The 15,564-nt window shown below is 38.6% G+C and overlaps 1 protein-coding gene across 1 annotated transcript in view; it reads left to right on the top strand.

Moving 5' to 3' along the window:
* Nucleotides 1-15,564, top strand: part of AMN1 (antagonist of mitotic exit network 1 homolog) — a 73,891-nt gene that overhangs the window by 47,958 nt on the left and 10,369 nt on the right. Inside the window, exons 5-6 of the mRNA XM_046010711.1 lie at nt 1,438-1,494; nt 8,661-8,772. Coding sequence (XP_045866667.1) covers nt 1,438-1,494; nt 8,661-8,772 — 169 coding nt within the window. The remainder of the gene's footprint in view (nt 1-1,437; nt 1,495-8,660; nt 8,773-15,564) is intronic.

Below are 15,564 nucleotides of genomic sequence, written 5' to 3'. Positions count from 1 at the left end.
GCAGCTGTTTGGGAATAGTCCTTAAAGTCTCTGACTTGAGTTAGACTAACCACAGTTGGCTCCAGTTATAGCCATTAACACAAGAAAAGAGAAAGGGAGAAGCCCCACATCTATTAGGAGGAATGGAGAGATGAAAGTCAGGTCCCCTTACTCTTTGCTTGCCCCATTTCTTCAAACACAACAAACAACACAACAGACAACAAAAGACAAGACAAAGACAACCACAGACCGAGTGGCCCTTACCCAAAACCTGCCGCTGGTGGGGATTTTCTCGGTCCCCTGCAAACACTCGCTGATGGGGATTTTCTCGGTCCCTTACTAACATAAAAGCAACACAACAGACAACAAAAAGACAAGACAAAGACAACCACAGGCCCAGCGGCCAGTGGGGATTTTCTTGGTCCCCTGCAGACACCCACTGGTGGGGATTTTCTTGGTCCCCTGACTGCCTAGGGGGACTTGAACCCCCGGTGATCTACTAGAAGAGGGATGGGGCATTCCCGCATCCACTCCAGCCCTGCGGAGCAATGCTGCATCCAGCTTCTCCCCGGTGGGCTATACTCTGGAGTTCCACAACCAGACAGATAGACAGGATCTCACAGAATAAAATCTCAAGAGCTTACTTCCAGAGGCTTTTCCCAGAAATTCTGATATTGGTTTAGTTCTTGTCGTTTGATCCCGGACGAGCCCCCATATGTTAGGGCCCATGATCAAAGGAGTGAAACTGATACAAAGTGAAGGTCAAGCAAAGCTTTATTTTGCACCAAGCATCGAGAATCAAACCGACCATTTGGGGCCTCCTCTTACAGAGAGAGTGATGACTCCCAGCCTCACAGACTAACTTTTATAGAGCAAAGGCCATGTGGTTGAGCCTGGCCACACACTGGTGGCCAATGAGATTGCAACACACAGACAAAGCTGCATAGTCATGCTAGGTCACACACGGGTGACCAATTGAATTACAATTCACCCCAGAGTAGCTATTTGAACTAGCCTATCACCTTGGTCAGAATTGGCGCCCAAAAGGCACCTAAAAGGTGGGGCCATCACTCATTGGTAGCTGGGGAGACAGTATGTGCGCTCCACTGATTGGATGTCTCCACCTGGCCCGACTCATCCCTACATTCGGGCTCTGTTATCTCCACCTGACCTCACCTGCCCCTGTATTTGGGCTCTGTTATCAGGGACTGGTCAACCATATTTTACTGGTTTCCTGGACTTGTTTTTAAGTAAGTTTCCCTGGGGAGGGGGCAGGGTCAGTTTAAGTTTTACTGCATAACAACAAAATCACTGTTTAACTGAGATGAAATCACTCTGGTTAAATAGGCCCTTACAATGGGAGGCAACAAGACTATATATAAATGATTAATAATATTTAGAAAATTTTACTTTCGTCTTTCCCACTTATGTACCATGTTGCTTGTATTCTTTGCTTAGGTATCTGACGATGGTGTGGTTGCACTTGTTAATGGATCTTGTGCCAAGAAATTAGAGGTAATTTTGAGATATCTATAAATTTGATGCAAAATAAATTTTTATATTATCCTCAGAAATTGCTTTGTGAATGAAGAGAGCAACCAGTGCCTTATTATCAATAGGTGTTTCCATGACGTTTTTGGGGTTTGGTTTGGTTTGGTTTTTGCCTCTCTTTATTTCCAGAGTGAGGAAAACTGGTAAAGTTAGGAGGTAAAGCATGCTCTAAATAAAAACCCATTTTTATGTCCAGTGAAAGTTCCCATTTTCCAGAAGTTTTAGCTTCTAACACATTGAAGGATAGTCTTATTATAGTGATGATTATGAAAGTTCATCACTGTAAAGTGACATTCTTTAGAATTTTCATTACCAGGACTATTTAGTGGTTTGCCATCCTATTTTCTTAATATACGTGGAGGGATCCTGGATATACCTGTCACATAAAAATTATTTTGAGCTAAAGATGTTTAAGAATCAACAGATGTAAAAAAGAAGCTTTGTCTAAAACGCTCTCCCTCCATCTTCCTAAAACCGGAGCTTTCCAAAAGATTCAGCTACCATCAAACCCCCTTCAAGGAAGACTACCTCATCCCAGGGAAGATCTCTCCTATCATTGGAGGAATGATATTGGATCATTGGAGGAATCAGATGAGTGATGACATAAAAGAAAATTGTCAAAAGACTATCACACCTCCCATTTACTCTCTAAAGGCCCACTTTGTTTTCCCTAAAAGTCTTTTGTTTTTCTCTAAGTGTCCTTCTCCCCCTCCCTTTTCCTATTAAGCTGACTTATAAACTCTATATTGTAGCCATTTCTTTGAGCTTTCTTTGTGAGTTCATGTGTGACCAAACTTGCCTTTTCTCTTGCTTTTGTCATTTTAATTCATGGGCTCCAAAGATAGAACCCAAGAGAACTTAAGAGGAAAAAGGTTTTCCTCCCCAACAGCCACATTGGATAGCTCTTTAAGAAGATCCTAAATTAGGGGCGCCTGGGTGGCTCAGTGGTTTAAGCTGCTGCCTTCAGCTCAGGTCATGATCTCAGGGTCCTGGGATCGAGTCCCACATCGGGCTCTCTGCTTGGCAGGGAGCCTGCTTCCTCCTCTCTCTCTCTCTCTGCCTGCCTCTCTCCCTACTTGTGATCTCTATCTGTCAAATAAATAAAAAAAAAAATAAAATAAAATAAAATCTTTAAAAAAAAAAAAAAAAAAAAAAAAAGAAGATCCTAAATTAGTGTTCAGGCCTTCCATTTGGTGACCGATGTGGCACATATAACCTGCTTCTAAATATATTAAGAAGCCTTTTACCCCAGGATTTTGGTTTCTTCCTCTCCCAGTTGTAGTGAGGTTTTTAGTCTTATTCAATGTAGATATGCTTTTTAATGATAACCCACATCAGGGGTGCCTGGGTGGCTCAGTCAGTTAGGCAGTTAAACATCTGCCTTCAGTTCAGGTCATGATCCCAGGATCCTGGGATCCAGCCCCATGTGTGCTCCCTGCTCAGTGGGGAGTCTGCTTCTCCCTCTCCCTCTCCCTCTGCCCCTCCCTCCTGCTCCTGTTCTCCCTCTCTCTCAAATAAATAACTAAAATCTTAAAAAAAAAAAGCCACTTCAAATTCTTTTGGGAAGTAAACAGGCTATAAATGAATTATAAATGTTAACAATAACTATCATAAAAGAATAGCAGTGCTATGTTTTTGCAAAAATATTTCTCGAGTTATTGCCCAGAGACAATTTTTTATCCTTTTATATCTACATCCTGCATGTATTTATGTGTGTGCATGTGTATGTCTATATAGCATATATATTTTTACAAGTATTTTGATTAAGAAATTACCATATTTTCTTATACCGAGTTCCAAATTCCAATTTGCATCCTTATTGTAGGGGCAATAAACTCTGCCATAATGTTTACTGTTTGAAGTACTAACATTGGTTAGGCACTAAGTATATTCCAGCCTCCAAACTTACTATTGCTTTATATTCATTAGGTTATTTAATTCTTATAGTAACATTATCTTATAATAATCATTTTTAATAAAGTTCCCAAACAGTTAACATAGTTTATCTTTCCCTAATAAAACCACCAGGAAATTAGTTGTCATGCAGTGATAGGAAACACACCAACACATTTACTTCGGCATTATAAAATTAGAAGCACCAACCTAAGCAGACTTAGAAAAAGATTCAGTTAGCAATAAGTGCTGGCAATTATAGTGTCATGTCATTGTATTTTTATTTTTTCAATTTTCCAAATCTTATTTCTGTAAGTGCCAAAACATTTCAATGGAAATCTCTCTAAACTTTATTAGACTTAATTTCTTCCTTAAATGAGTAAATATACTTTAACCTTTGTCTCATAGCATCTAGTATTTTTGTGACCACAATTTCTGACTCAAATTGAAATACAAAATTTTTCATCTTTTTTACTGACTTTTCTGGAAAATGTGTAGTCCTTTGTTTTATCACATGATCGTTTTATCTTGCTTTTCATATGTTTTGTTCCTGAAAATTATATCATCAATGTTGCTTAATTGCTTTTAGCTTGAAAATAAATTCAGTTAAAAGTCTAAGCACTCAGGACACCCAGCTGGCTCAGTCAGTAGAACATGCAACTCTTGATCTTGGGGTTATGAGTTTGAGCCCCATGTTGGGGTCAGAGTTTACTTAATAATAATTAAAAAAGTTTAAGGACCTCTCCTAAAGATTGATAAGCACATGAACATGTTATAACATTTATTGACTGGTATGATTATTCAGAAATTTCTGTTTATCTGAGTTCCCAGTGGACATAGACCATTTTGTTCATCATTTTATCATCATTTTATCCCAATGTTTTATTGCAGTTCCAGGCACATGGTAGTCCTTTAGTAAATGTTATCACATTAACTTTATATGATAGTCATTTAAGTTTCTATAATCTTCATGGTTAGAAGCTTATTTGCCTATAGAATTTCATTTGTTCAACAAAGATTTATTAAGTACCTGCTATATTCTAGGCATTGGTACATCAGAGAACAAAATCTGTTCATAGGATGTATCATTCTTTCCTTTTTGTGGTTGTTGGTAATTCAGATTATTTTTCAGTTTTTAGCTGTTAGAAATAATTATATGTTGGGGTTTATTCTTTTTTCTTCCATTGCTGTAATAAACTCCAAAAAACAGTACAAGTGGATCAATAGGTATGGCTACTTTAATGGTCCTAAATTCATATTGTAAAATTGGTTCCCATGAAGGTTATGTTGTGAATTCACAATTTTGCCAAGACCCCATTTTGAGGCATTGAATCTTTTTTTATGCCTTAATATATTTTAAATGTTCAACACTATTCCTTCCATCTGTTCTCAAATTGTATTTCTTTGTCTGTAGCCTTTGTCAATTTATATCATAGGACATGTTTGCCAATTTATAACAAGATGGTTTTTTCCTCAGTTTTTATGAGTTTTCAATATACTCAGGTTTCCTTTATTTGTGAGATAGATTGATTATACTATGTATAACCAACTTCATATCAACTTTTCAGGAGAAAAAAATATTAATACCATAAATATATATGTCAACTATTAGATAAATCTTATTTCCAGAATTCTTAAAATGTCTTTTATTATGGTCCTGTATACATAACACAGAACTTAACACTTTAAGCAATTTTGTGTACAATTCAGTGGAATTAAGTACATTCACATTGTTGTGCAGCCATAGCCATAATCCTCTCCAGAACTTTTCCCCATCCTACACTGAAACTCATTACCCATGAAAGAATATCTCCGCATTTTCCCTTCCCCTCAGCCTTTAGCTACCTCTGTTCTACTTTTTTTCCTTCTTTTTTTTTTCTGTTCTACTTTCTGTCTCTATGAATTTGCTTATTCTAGATAACTCATATAAATGGATCATACAATATTTGTCTTTTTCTGACTTAATGTCATTTAGCATAATGTTTTCAAGGTTTATCTGTGTCACTGCATGTATCAGAATTTCATTTCTGGGGTGCCTGGGTGGCTCAGTCGGTTAAGTGTCTGTGTTTAGCTCAGGTCATGGTCTCAGGGTCCTGGGATAGAGTCCTGTGTCAGGCTCCCTGCTCAATGGGGAGTCTGCCTCTCCCCCTACCTCTCTCCCTGGCTTGAGTTCTTTCTCTCTCAAATAAGTAAATAAAATCTTTTTTAAAAATTTCATTCCTTTTATAGTTGCATAATATTTCATTGTGAATATGTTATATTCATATATATATATGAACATATGTACATATGTTTATATAACTATGTTTATATGTACATGCTTATGTGTCTGTATGTATATACATAAACATTTTTTAATCCATTCATCTTTCAATATTTGTTTCTACCTTTTTACTATCATGAATACTCCTGCAATGAGCATATTTATACAAAAATCTGTTCCAGTTCCTGCTTTCAATTCTTTGGATATATACCTAGAAGTGAAATAGCTGGATTATATGGTAATGCTATGTTTAATTTTTTTTTTTTAAAGATTTTATTTATTTATTTGACAGACAGAGACCACAAGTAGGCAGAGAGGCAGGCAGAGAGAGAGGGAGCAGGGTAGAAGCAGGCTCCCCGCCGAGCAGAGAGCCCGATACGGGACTCGATCCCAGGACCCTGGGATCATGACCTGAGCCGAAGGCAGCGGCTTAACCCACTGAGCCACCCAGGCACCCCTATGTTTAATTTTTTAAGGAACTGTTATCACAGTGGCTGTACCATTTTACATTCCCACCACCAGTGCAGAAGGATTCCAAATTAGACCATCAAGTGAGGGTTATATGATATCTCTAACATATGAAAAAGAACAGAAAGTAATATAACACAAACCTGTGGACCAGCTGCTTATATTTTAACATTTTCTGTACTTATTTCAGTTCCTCGTTAAAAATTGTATGTTACATGTAAAGCTCCCCGCACATTTATTTTCCCTTTCCTCCTTCAAAGTAACCATGTTCTAAAGACACCTGTGTATTTTCCCTTGTATGTTTGCATACTTTACCTATATATGGATAAACACATAGAGATAGAGATTCATAAAACAAGATGAAGTGTTGTCTTATGTTTTAAACTTTCACATAATAGTTTTATAATATATGTGTTCTATTACAGTTTGCTTTTCATTCAAAATTATGTTTAATTTTTCAAGCTTTATTAAGATATAATTTGCATGCAATAAAGTTTACCCATTTTAAGTGTACAGTTTGATGAATTTTGGTAATTGTTATACAGCCTTTAACCGCCACCACAATTAGGTATAAAACATTTCCATCACCCTACGATGTTTTCTCCCATCCCTTTGCAGTCAGTTCTCTGCCTGCCTCCATTCCCAGGCAACCAGTGATTTATTTTGTCATTATAGCTTTTTTTTTTTAAGATTTTATTTATTTATTTGACAGAGAGAGAGAGAGAGTAAAGTGGGGGAGCATCAAGCAGAGTGGGAGGGAGAGGCAGGCTTTCTGCTGAGCCAGGAGCCGCATGCGGGACTCAATCCCAGGGCCCTGGGATCACAACCTGAGCTGAAGGCAGCCACTTAACGAACAGAGCTACCTAGGCCTTCCTGTCATTATAGTTTTAAAGTTTCTAGAATGTCATTCTAGAAATGGAGTCATGCAATGTGCAGTTTTTTTGGTTTTTACTTTTTTCTTTTACTTCTTTCACTTAGCACAATGTTTTCGAGATTCATCCATGTTGTTGCATGTGTTAGTATTTCATTCCTTTTATTTATTTGTTTATTTTGCTGAGTAATATTCCATAGTATGGATATGACACAGTTTGTTCAGACATTGCCCATTGGATGGACAGTTGGGTGGTTCTAATTTTGGACTGTTACAAGTACTACTGTAAAAATTTGCATACAAGGGGTGCCTGGGTGGCTCAGTGGGTTAAAGTTTCTGCCTTCGGCTCAGGTCATGATCCCAATGTCCTGGGATTGAGCCCAGCATTGGGCTCTCTGCTCAGCAGGGAGCCTGCTCCCCACTCTCTCTCTGCCTGCCTCTCTGCCTACTTGTGATCTCTCTCTCTCTGTCAAATAAATAAATAAAATATATATATTTTTTAAAATTGCATACACGTCTTTGTGTAGACGTACATTTTTATTTTTCTTGGGTAAACACCTATAGATGGGTGTTTACTGGGTAGCTCAGTCGTTAAGTGTCTGCCTTCAGATCATGATCCTAGGGTCCTGGGATCGAGCCCCCCATCAGGCTCCCTGCTCAGCAGGAAGCCTGCTTCTCCCTCTTCCACTCCCCCTGCTTGTCTTTCCTCTCTTGCTATATTTCTCTCTGTCAAGTAAATAAATAAAATCTTAAAAAAAAAAAAAAACACCTAGGAATGGGATTGCTGGTCATATAGTAAGTACACATTTAGCTTTAAAATATATGACTATACTATTTGAGATTTATGTATATTAATACAAGTAGATATTTTTCATTTTAACTGTTTCATCTGTTCCATTAATAAACTACCATTAATAAACTTCCATTTGTTTACCCATTGTCCACTTTTTACTATTATAATTAATATTAAAATGAGCACATTTATAAATTGTTTCCTTGGGTACATATCTAAGAGTTACTCTGTGTATAGTATACATTTTCAATTAGAACTTCTGGGTTCTGGGATATACTTATTTTCAGTTTTAATAGATTTTGCCATATTGCTTTATAAAATGGTTGGGGGCTTAAATTTTAAATCATCTCTACTTTACAAATTATTGCATACTTTTCATTAGTCCTTTCTATAGAATGTTTCTTGCAAATAGATAATTTGATTCTTTTTGCTTCTTTATTGTTGTTTTTTAAAGATGTTTTTATTTATATATTTGAGAGAGAGAGAGAGAGAGAGATCATGAGCACAGAGGGAGAGGGAGGGGAAGAAGCAGACCTCCCCACTGAGCAGAGAGCCTGACAATGTGGGGCTTGATCCCAGGACCCTGAGCTGAAGGCAGATGCTTAACTGACTGACCCACCCAGGCACCCCAGTTTGTTGTTTTTTAAGTTTTATTTGAGTAATCTCTACACCCAACATGGGGCTCAAACCCATGACCTCAAGATCAAGAGTCTCATGCTCCTCCAACTGAGCCAGCCAGGCACCCCTAGTTCTTTTTGTATCAAAGTATTGCTCATGCTTTTTCATGCTGTCATCACAAATCTGTTTTTTCTTTTGACTATCCTTTCTTTACTTTTAAATAGGAGATTCATATGGGATACTGTGTGAATCTGACTGATGAGGCTGTAGAAGCTGTCCTCACTTGTTGTCCTCAGATACGTATATTACTCTTCCACGGATGCCCCCTAATAACAGGTTAGTATGATAGACTGGGTGGGTTCAAATCCTGGCTTCATCTTTTAGTAACTGTGTGATCTGAAGTAAACTATTCAACCCATTCCATTGTTCAGTTTCCTCATCTGGAAGATGGATATATTAGCAGTACCTACCTCATAAGCTTAGTCATGATAATTATCTGTCAGCACCTTATATGGTGGCTAGCCCATAGTGACAACTCATTAATGCTAGTCATGATGATGATGGTAGTGGTCTTGATATTAAACATGATGTTTTATGTAGACAAAAAAAAAAAACCAAACCAGGCTTATACTATTACATCTATTAAATATGCTAAATGACCTGTTGGCTCTAATCTCATCAAACTATAGCCATTGAGATTCAGACCAATTTGGACTCTTCAGCTAATGTGATACGTACTTCACTGAAGTATGAAGAACAAAGTAGTCACAGCCCATTCGACCTGCATAAGAGACATGATACTGGAAATAAAAGGTGCAGCATAGGGAATATAGCCAATGATGTTGTATGGTAACAGGTGGTAGCTGCATTTGGGGTGAGCATAGCATAACATATTGAGAACAATTTGGATTCTTTAGCTAATATGATACTTCACTGAAGGAGAACAAAGTAGTCACAGCCCATTTGTTCTGTGTAAGAGCCATGATACTAGAAATAAAAGGTACTGCATAGGGAATATAACCAGTGATATTGTTGTATGGTGACAGATGGTAGCTACATTTGTGGTGAGGATAGCATAACATAGATGTTGAATCACTATATTGTACACCTGAAACTAATATAATATCACATATCAACTATACTTAGAAAAAAAATTTTTAAAGATAAAAGGACATCTGGGTGGCTCAGTTCGTTAACTATCCAACCCTTGATCTCAGCTTAAGTCTTGATCTCAGGGTTGTGAGTTCAAGCCCTGTGTTGGACTCCATGCTGGGTGTGGAGCCTACTTAAAAAAGAAAGGAAGGAAGGAGAAATAAAAAGAGGAGAGGGAGGGAGGGAGGAAGGGAGGGAGAAAGGAAGGAAGGAAGAAAGAATGAAAGGAAGGAAGGACCACTAAAGATAGTAAAAGAGAAGATTTTACCTTTAAAAATATTTTATTACTTATAAAATCCAATAGACAGATAATCATAATATATAAGAACATAAATTTTAAAATTGTAAAAATATAATTTTTGTGTCATAATTTATATAAAATAATAAAATACTATATTATTGTGGGGAAAAAAGAGCCATGATACTATATACAACTGTGCCCTGAAACCACATTTTTGCATTATGCCTGCAGTGGCCACATACCACAGTATAAACTGTACCTCACTTGGAAATCAGCACTGATGCCCAGTCCTTCCAGCTCATTTCTCTGATTACAGTCTAAACAGTTACTCCTCTAGGCTGAGTTATGATCCTAGAAGTCCTTTTAACAACCTCTGTTCTTTCCTATGTTTGGACTGTCAGCGTAAACCAAGTATACAATGTATTTGGTATCAGTGACATCTATTACGAAGACTAAATCTTTTGAGCTAAGACATTTCTCAAAAAACTAAATCTATAAAGGACATTAGAAACTGTTAACAGTACTTACCTCCAAGGAAAGTTGTTCAGGGACAAGAGTAGGAAAAACCCTGTACTATACACCCTTTGTACCTTTTGAATTTTCTATCATTGGATGGTTTTATCTATTAAAATTAGTAATAATAATTTAAAGAAAATTACTTAGAACCAGAAAAAGTCACGGGACTGAGTGCAGGGGATTGGTACTTGCATACATTATCCTGGAGTTTGTGAGAAGGCCAACAGAGGTTCCCTGGTCATCAAACAAGGCAGAAAATTGTATTCTAAGCAGTAGGCTCTTATTTTAATTTAGAGGAGACCGCAGTATATAGAATGTAATAAGAGCAATCTTTGATAAACTTTCCAGAATACCTATCAAGTGTATAAATCTATCCACTGAGCTATGTGTGCATTTGATCAATATATTGAACAAGCAAGGGGTACTTGTAAAGTGATTCTATTTTCTTCACACTACTTTATTACAAATCTGCTCTAAAGAGGCTAATCCCTACTGCCAGATAAAATCTCAGGTGCCACTGACTTATCATTCTCAGGTAGTTAAAATGTCTTGCCATTCCATGTCACCGAAACATCTCATTTCAGTAATTAAAATGTCTTACGTCCATGCAGTACTCCAAACAAGCTCAAGTTAAAACTTTTGCTCCCTCCAGTCAGCTCAGATTTGGCTGCAATGGGTAAGGGGACGTTGTTGGTTTCTGTATTTTACAATTCCTCACTTCTCTTCTTCCTTCCCCAGCTTTCCCATATGGTTTCTGATCCCACCAATGTTAGTACAGGTTGGGACTGGGATAAGTAGGAGCAGAGGTACTGGAAGGGAAAGTCTTGACCAATCCTACTGTGATCAGGTGTCAGCACTCCAGGCCCAATGGGTGAGCTGATCCGTCCTCTCTCAGCAGTGGGGTTCTTCAGGATCTACTTCCTACCAGCCCCTCATCATTGCATATACCTCCTATCTGCAGTTCTCTTGATTCAAGCCAGTGTGTCTCTTCTAGTTAGTAGCTATTATTTTCTTCTTCTGTCCCCAGGCATGCAGCAATAAACCTTCAGTCTCTTTCTGCTCAGATTTCCTAACTTAGCTGGGTTGCTTTCTTGAGCAAAATATAAGGCAACCCCTTGGCAGCCCTCATATGACCACAGGAAACACATACTTTAGGCAATGACAGTGCAGGCACGTCCCAACCTCAGTCTTCTCTTTAGCTTCAGAGACTCTTGCCATAGCCTTTTGCCCTTTAGTTTTCTCAGATGTGGGTCACAGGATATTAGTGTCCTGTGTCCCCCAAGCTCCAAGGGACACATCAGACTCTCCAACTGATATCCTTAGAGTTTCCTTTCACTAGGCTTGAATGGAAAAGCAAGCACTTCCAACCCTCTTTCCAGAACTGTCTTCAAAGAAATCCTTTCTTCAACTTCCAACTCTGTGTCCCTTCTCACTGTAACACTTCTGTATCTTTGAATGGATGAAGTGCCATGGATTCCAAAATCAGATTTCAGCCAAGCATTTGCAAGTCATATACAGGTGGTGTTGAATCTCACTGGAATAAGAGAGTAGCTGGTACCTCTAGTCCTGGAACCTTAGCTGAAATAGTCCTATTTTAATGTTCTGTTATATTTGTCTCGGGACAACTTGGGTGGCAACATATTATAAAATCAACCTTTGCTAATTTTACCTTCATTATCGTTCTGGTTTTCCAGTGGACACTCTTCTTTTATATTACCCCTAAACTCAGCAAGTGGTCATTTCTTAAAGGTTAGTTGCAGTGTGGAAGGTGAAAATATATCAATAAAATTTTTATACACTCACATTACAGTCCACTGGTCTGTTTTGTATTTTGATCAGATCTTTTACCCATACGTGATTTTGCAATGTCATGCACTGGTAGTTTGGAAAATATTGGCTCTCTTAGTAATATGGATCTTCCAATGTCGACACATTTTATTTTAACAACAACAAAAAATCAATCACATTTGTTAATATGACCATTGGATAGTTGTCAAGTTCATAATGGCAGCTACAAATTTTCCAAAATCCATTTGAAAGCTAAATTTTATCATTGGCAACAAGCTCTGACATTTGTTTTCTTTGAAGTGATAGGCTGGGGCACCTTGGGTGGCTCAGTCAGTTAAGCAGCTGCCTTCTACTCAGGTTATGATCCAAGGGTCCTGGGATTGAGCCCCACATTGGACTCCCTGCTCAGTGGAGAGGCTGCTTCTCCCTCTCCTTCTGCCTGCCACTCTGTCTACTTGTGCCCTCTATCTCTCTGTCAAATAATAAATAAAATCTTTAAAAGAATTATTTGAAGTAACAGGCTCATTTTGCTCTTTTTCAGGAATAATCTGGGCTAGCTAGGAAGTGGGTGGGGAGACAGGGTAACTGGGTGATGGACATTAAGGAGGGCACTTGATGTAATGTGCAGTGGTTGTTACATGAAACTGATGAATCACTAAATTCTACCTCTGAAACTAATAATACACTCCATGTTGATTAATTTATTAAAAAAAAAAGAAAGAAATAGTCTGATAAGTACCCAAGTCTGAACAACCTTTGGTTGTCAGCTGTCCTTTCAAGTAAAAATAATGTTTCATGAATAAAGTGACTATCCTAGCTCACAACCCTAAATGGGTTTCAGACTGTAGGATCTATAGACCACACTTTGAGAACCATTGCTTTATAGTAAAGAACAATTATCAGTTAACTTTAGCAGTTAGAGCAGGAACACATTATCCCTTTTGGATCACTTCTTATATTTTCATGTGGCTTTACTAGAAGTGAAAGTACACCTTAAGATGACAGGAGTTCAAAATACTTGGAACAGAATAACAGTAGTTTTGACCTAGAAGATTATCTAGGCCAGCAATTAGCAACTGTTACTGCTATGTAAATGAACCAAAGATGGCTTCTATGTCGTTTCTTTCTTTCTTTCTTCCTTCCTTTTTTAAGATTTTATTTGAGAGAGAGGGAGAGAGCATAAGCAGGGGAGTCAATAGAGAGAGATGCAAGGGGCTCGAACCCAGGACCCCAGGATCATGACCTGAGCCGAAGGCAGACACCTAACCAACTGAGCCACCCAGGTGCCCCTATGTAGTTTATTTCTTGATAGCATATTGGGACTATTAGTTCAAAAAGCCCACCAACATCTAAATCTTAATTCAGTCAGTGATTTTCCTTTTTTTTTTCTTTTTAAAGATTTTATTTATTTATTTGACAGAGAGACAACTCACAAGTAGGCAGAGAGGCAGGCAGAGAGAGAGGGGGAAGCAGGCTCCCTGCTGAGCAGAGAGCCCAATGTGGGACTCAATGCCAGGACCCTAGGATCATGACTTGAGCCAAAGGCAGAGGCTTTAACCCACTGAGCCACCAAGGCACCCCAGTCAGTGATTTTTCAATATAGCCTAAAGAAACAGAGTTTTAACTATCTACAGCTGCCTGTTTTGCATACCCTGAAAAACTGCACTTAAGCCACTCTTGCCCTTTGGAGCTCTCTGACCTAGAGACTCCTTTATCTTTTTTGTTTTTGTTTTTGTTTTTTTTGTTTGTTTGTTTGTTTGTTTTTGTTTGTTTATTTACAGCATAACAGTGTTCATTGTTTTGGCATCACACCCAGTGCTCCATGCAGTATGTGCCCTCCCTATTACCCACCACCTTGTTCCTCAACCTCCCACCCCCCCCCCCCCCGCCCCTTCAAAACCCTCTGGTTGTTTTTCAAGTCCATAGTCTCTCATGGTTCATCTCCCCTTCCAGTTTCCCTCAACTCCCTCTCCTCTCCATCTCCCCATGTCCTCCATATTATTTGTTATGCTCCACAAATAAGTGAGACCATATGATAATTGACTCTCTCTGCTTGACTTATTTCGCTCAGCATAATTTCTTCCAGTCCCGTCCATGTTGCTACAAAAGTTGGGTATTCATCCTTTCTGATGGAGGCATAATACTCCATTGTGTATATGGACCACATCTTCCTTATCCATTCATCCGTTGAAGGGCATCTTGGTTCTTTCCACAGTTTGGCGACCGTGGCCATTGCTGCAATAAACATTGGGGTACAGATGGCCCTTCTTTTCACTACATCTGTATCTTTGGGGTAAATACCCAGCAGTGCAATTACAGGGTCATAGGGAAGCTCTATTCTTAATTTCTTCAGGAGTCTCCACACTGTTCTTCAAAGTGGCTGCACTAACTTGCATTCCCACCAACAGTGGAAGAGGGTTCCCCTTTCTCCACATCCTCTCCAACACACGTTGTTTCCTGTCTTGCTAATTTTGGCCATTCTAACTGGTGTCAGGTGGTATCTCAATGTGGTTTTAATTTGAATCTCCCTGATGGCTAGTGATGATGAACATTTTTTCATGTGTCTGATAGCCATTGTCTTTGTTGGAGAAGTGTCTGTTCATATCTTCTGCCCATTTTTTGATATGATTATCTGTTTTGTGTGTGTTGAGTTTGAGAAGTTCTTTGTAGATCCTGGATATCAACCTTTTGTCTGTACTGTCATTTGCAAATATCTTCTCCCATTCCGTGGGTTGCCTTTTTGTTTTGTTGACTGTTTCCTTTGCTGTGGAGACTCCTTTATCTTGATGCTAAACAGCAACATCATGGCACAGAAACTTCCTCTCCAGTCCTCTGGGAATTCCTTTACTCTCCTTTCCTTCTCAGTAGTGCCCACCCCCCCACCCCACCCCCACCTCCCCAACACACATTGTTGTCTTTGGAAGGTATCATGTTGTGAGGGACTTCTGAAAGCAAATCTGTCAAAGTGCTGCCCAAATAAAGCTTCTTGTGTCCTACTGCCACCTTGTGGTCGTATCTTTTTCCTTCCTCTACCCTGAAATCCCTTAACTATAGTGACATCATATGATGTTCTAGAAAATACAGGAGGTATAGTGTTGGAGCTTAGGTTAGACCACCCCCAAAATATGCCATGCCAATTATTATTTTGAATTAATGTTAATTAAGAAACAGCCAATGCAAGAACACTCTGACCTTCTTTGGTCTCCCAAAAGTAGGAAACAATCTCCCATGGGACTGATACCCTCCCTGCACCAGGAGCTAGAAAGACATCCTTATCATCAGAGATGGGGAATTCAGGGCCTCAGAAGTTTATATAAACAACCGTTATTACTTATACTAATTTACTACCACAGCCTCAATTCTGTTTAGAATTCCTTATTAATTAAAGCTCTCAAACATAAGTTTTCTTTGTCCTGTCAGGTCATCAAAAA

This window comes from Meles meles, chromosome 7 (assembly GCF_922984935.1).
Source record: "Meles meles chromosome 7, mMelMel3.1 paternal haplotype, whole genome shotgun sequence".
In the NCBI taxonomy this organism is placed as follows: Eukaryota; Metazoa; Chordata; class Mammalia; order Carnivora; family Mustelidae; genus Meles; species Meles meles.
Note: the sequence above shows the minus strand (reverse complement) of the source record. Positions and strands in the feature narration are given on the sequence as shown.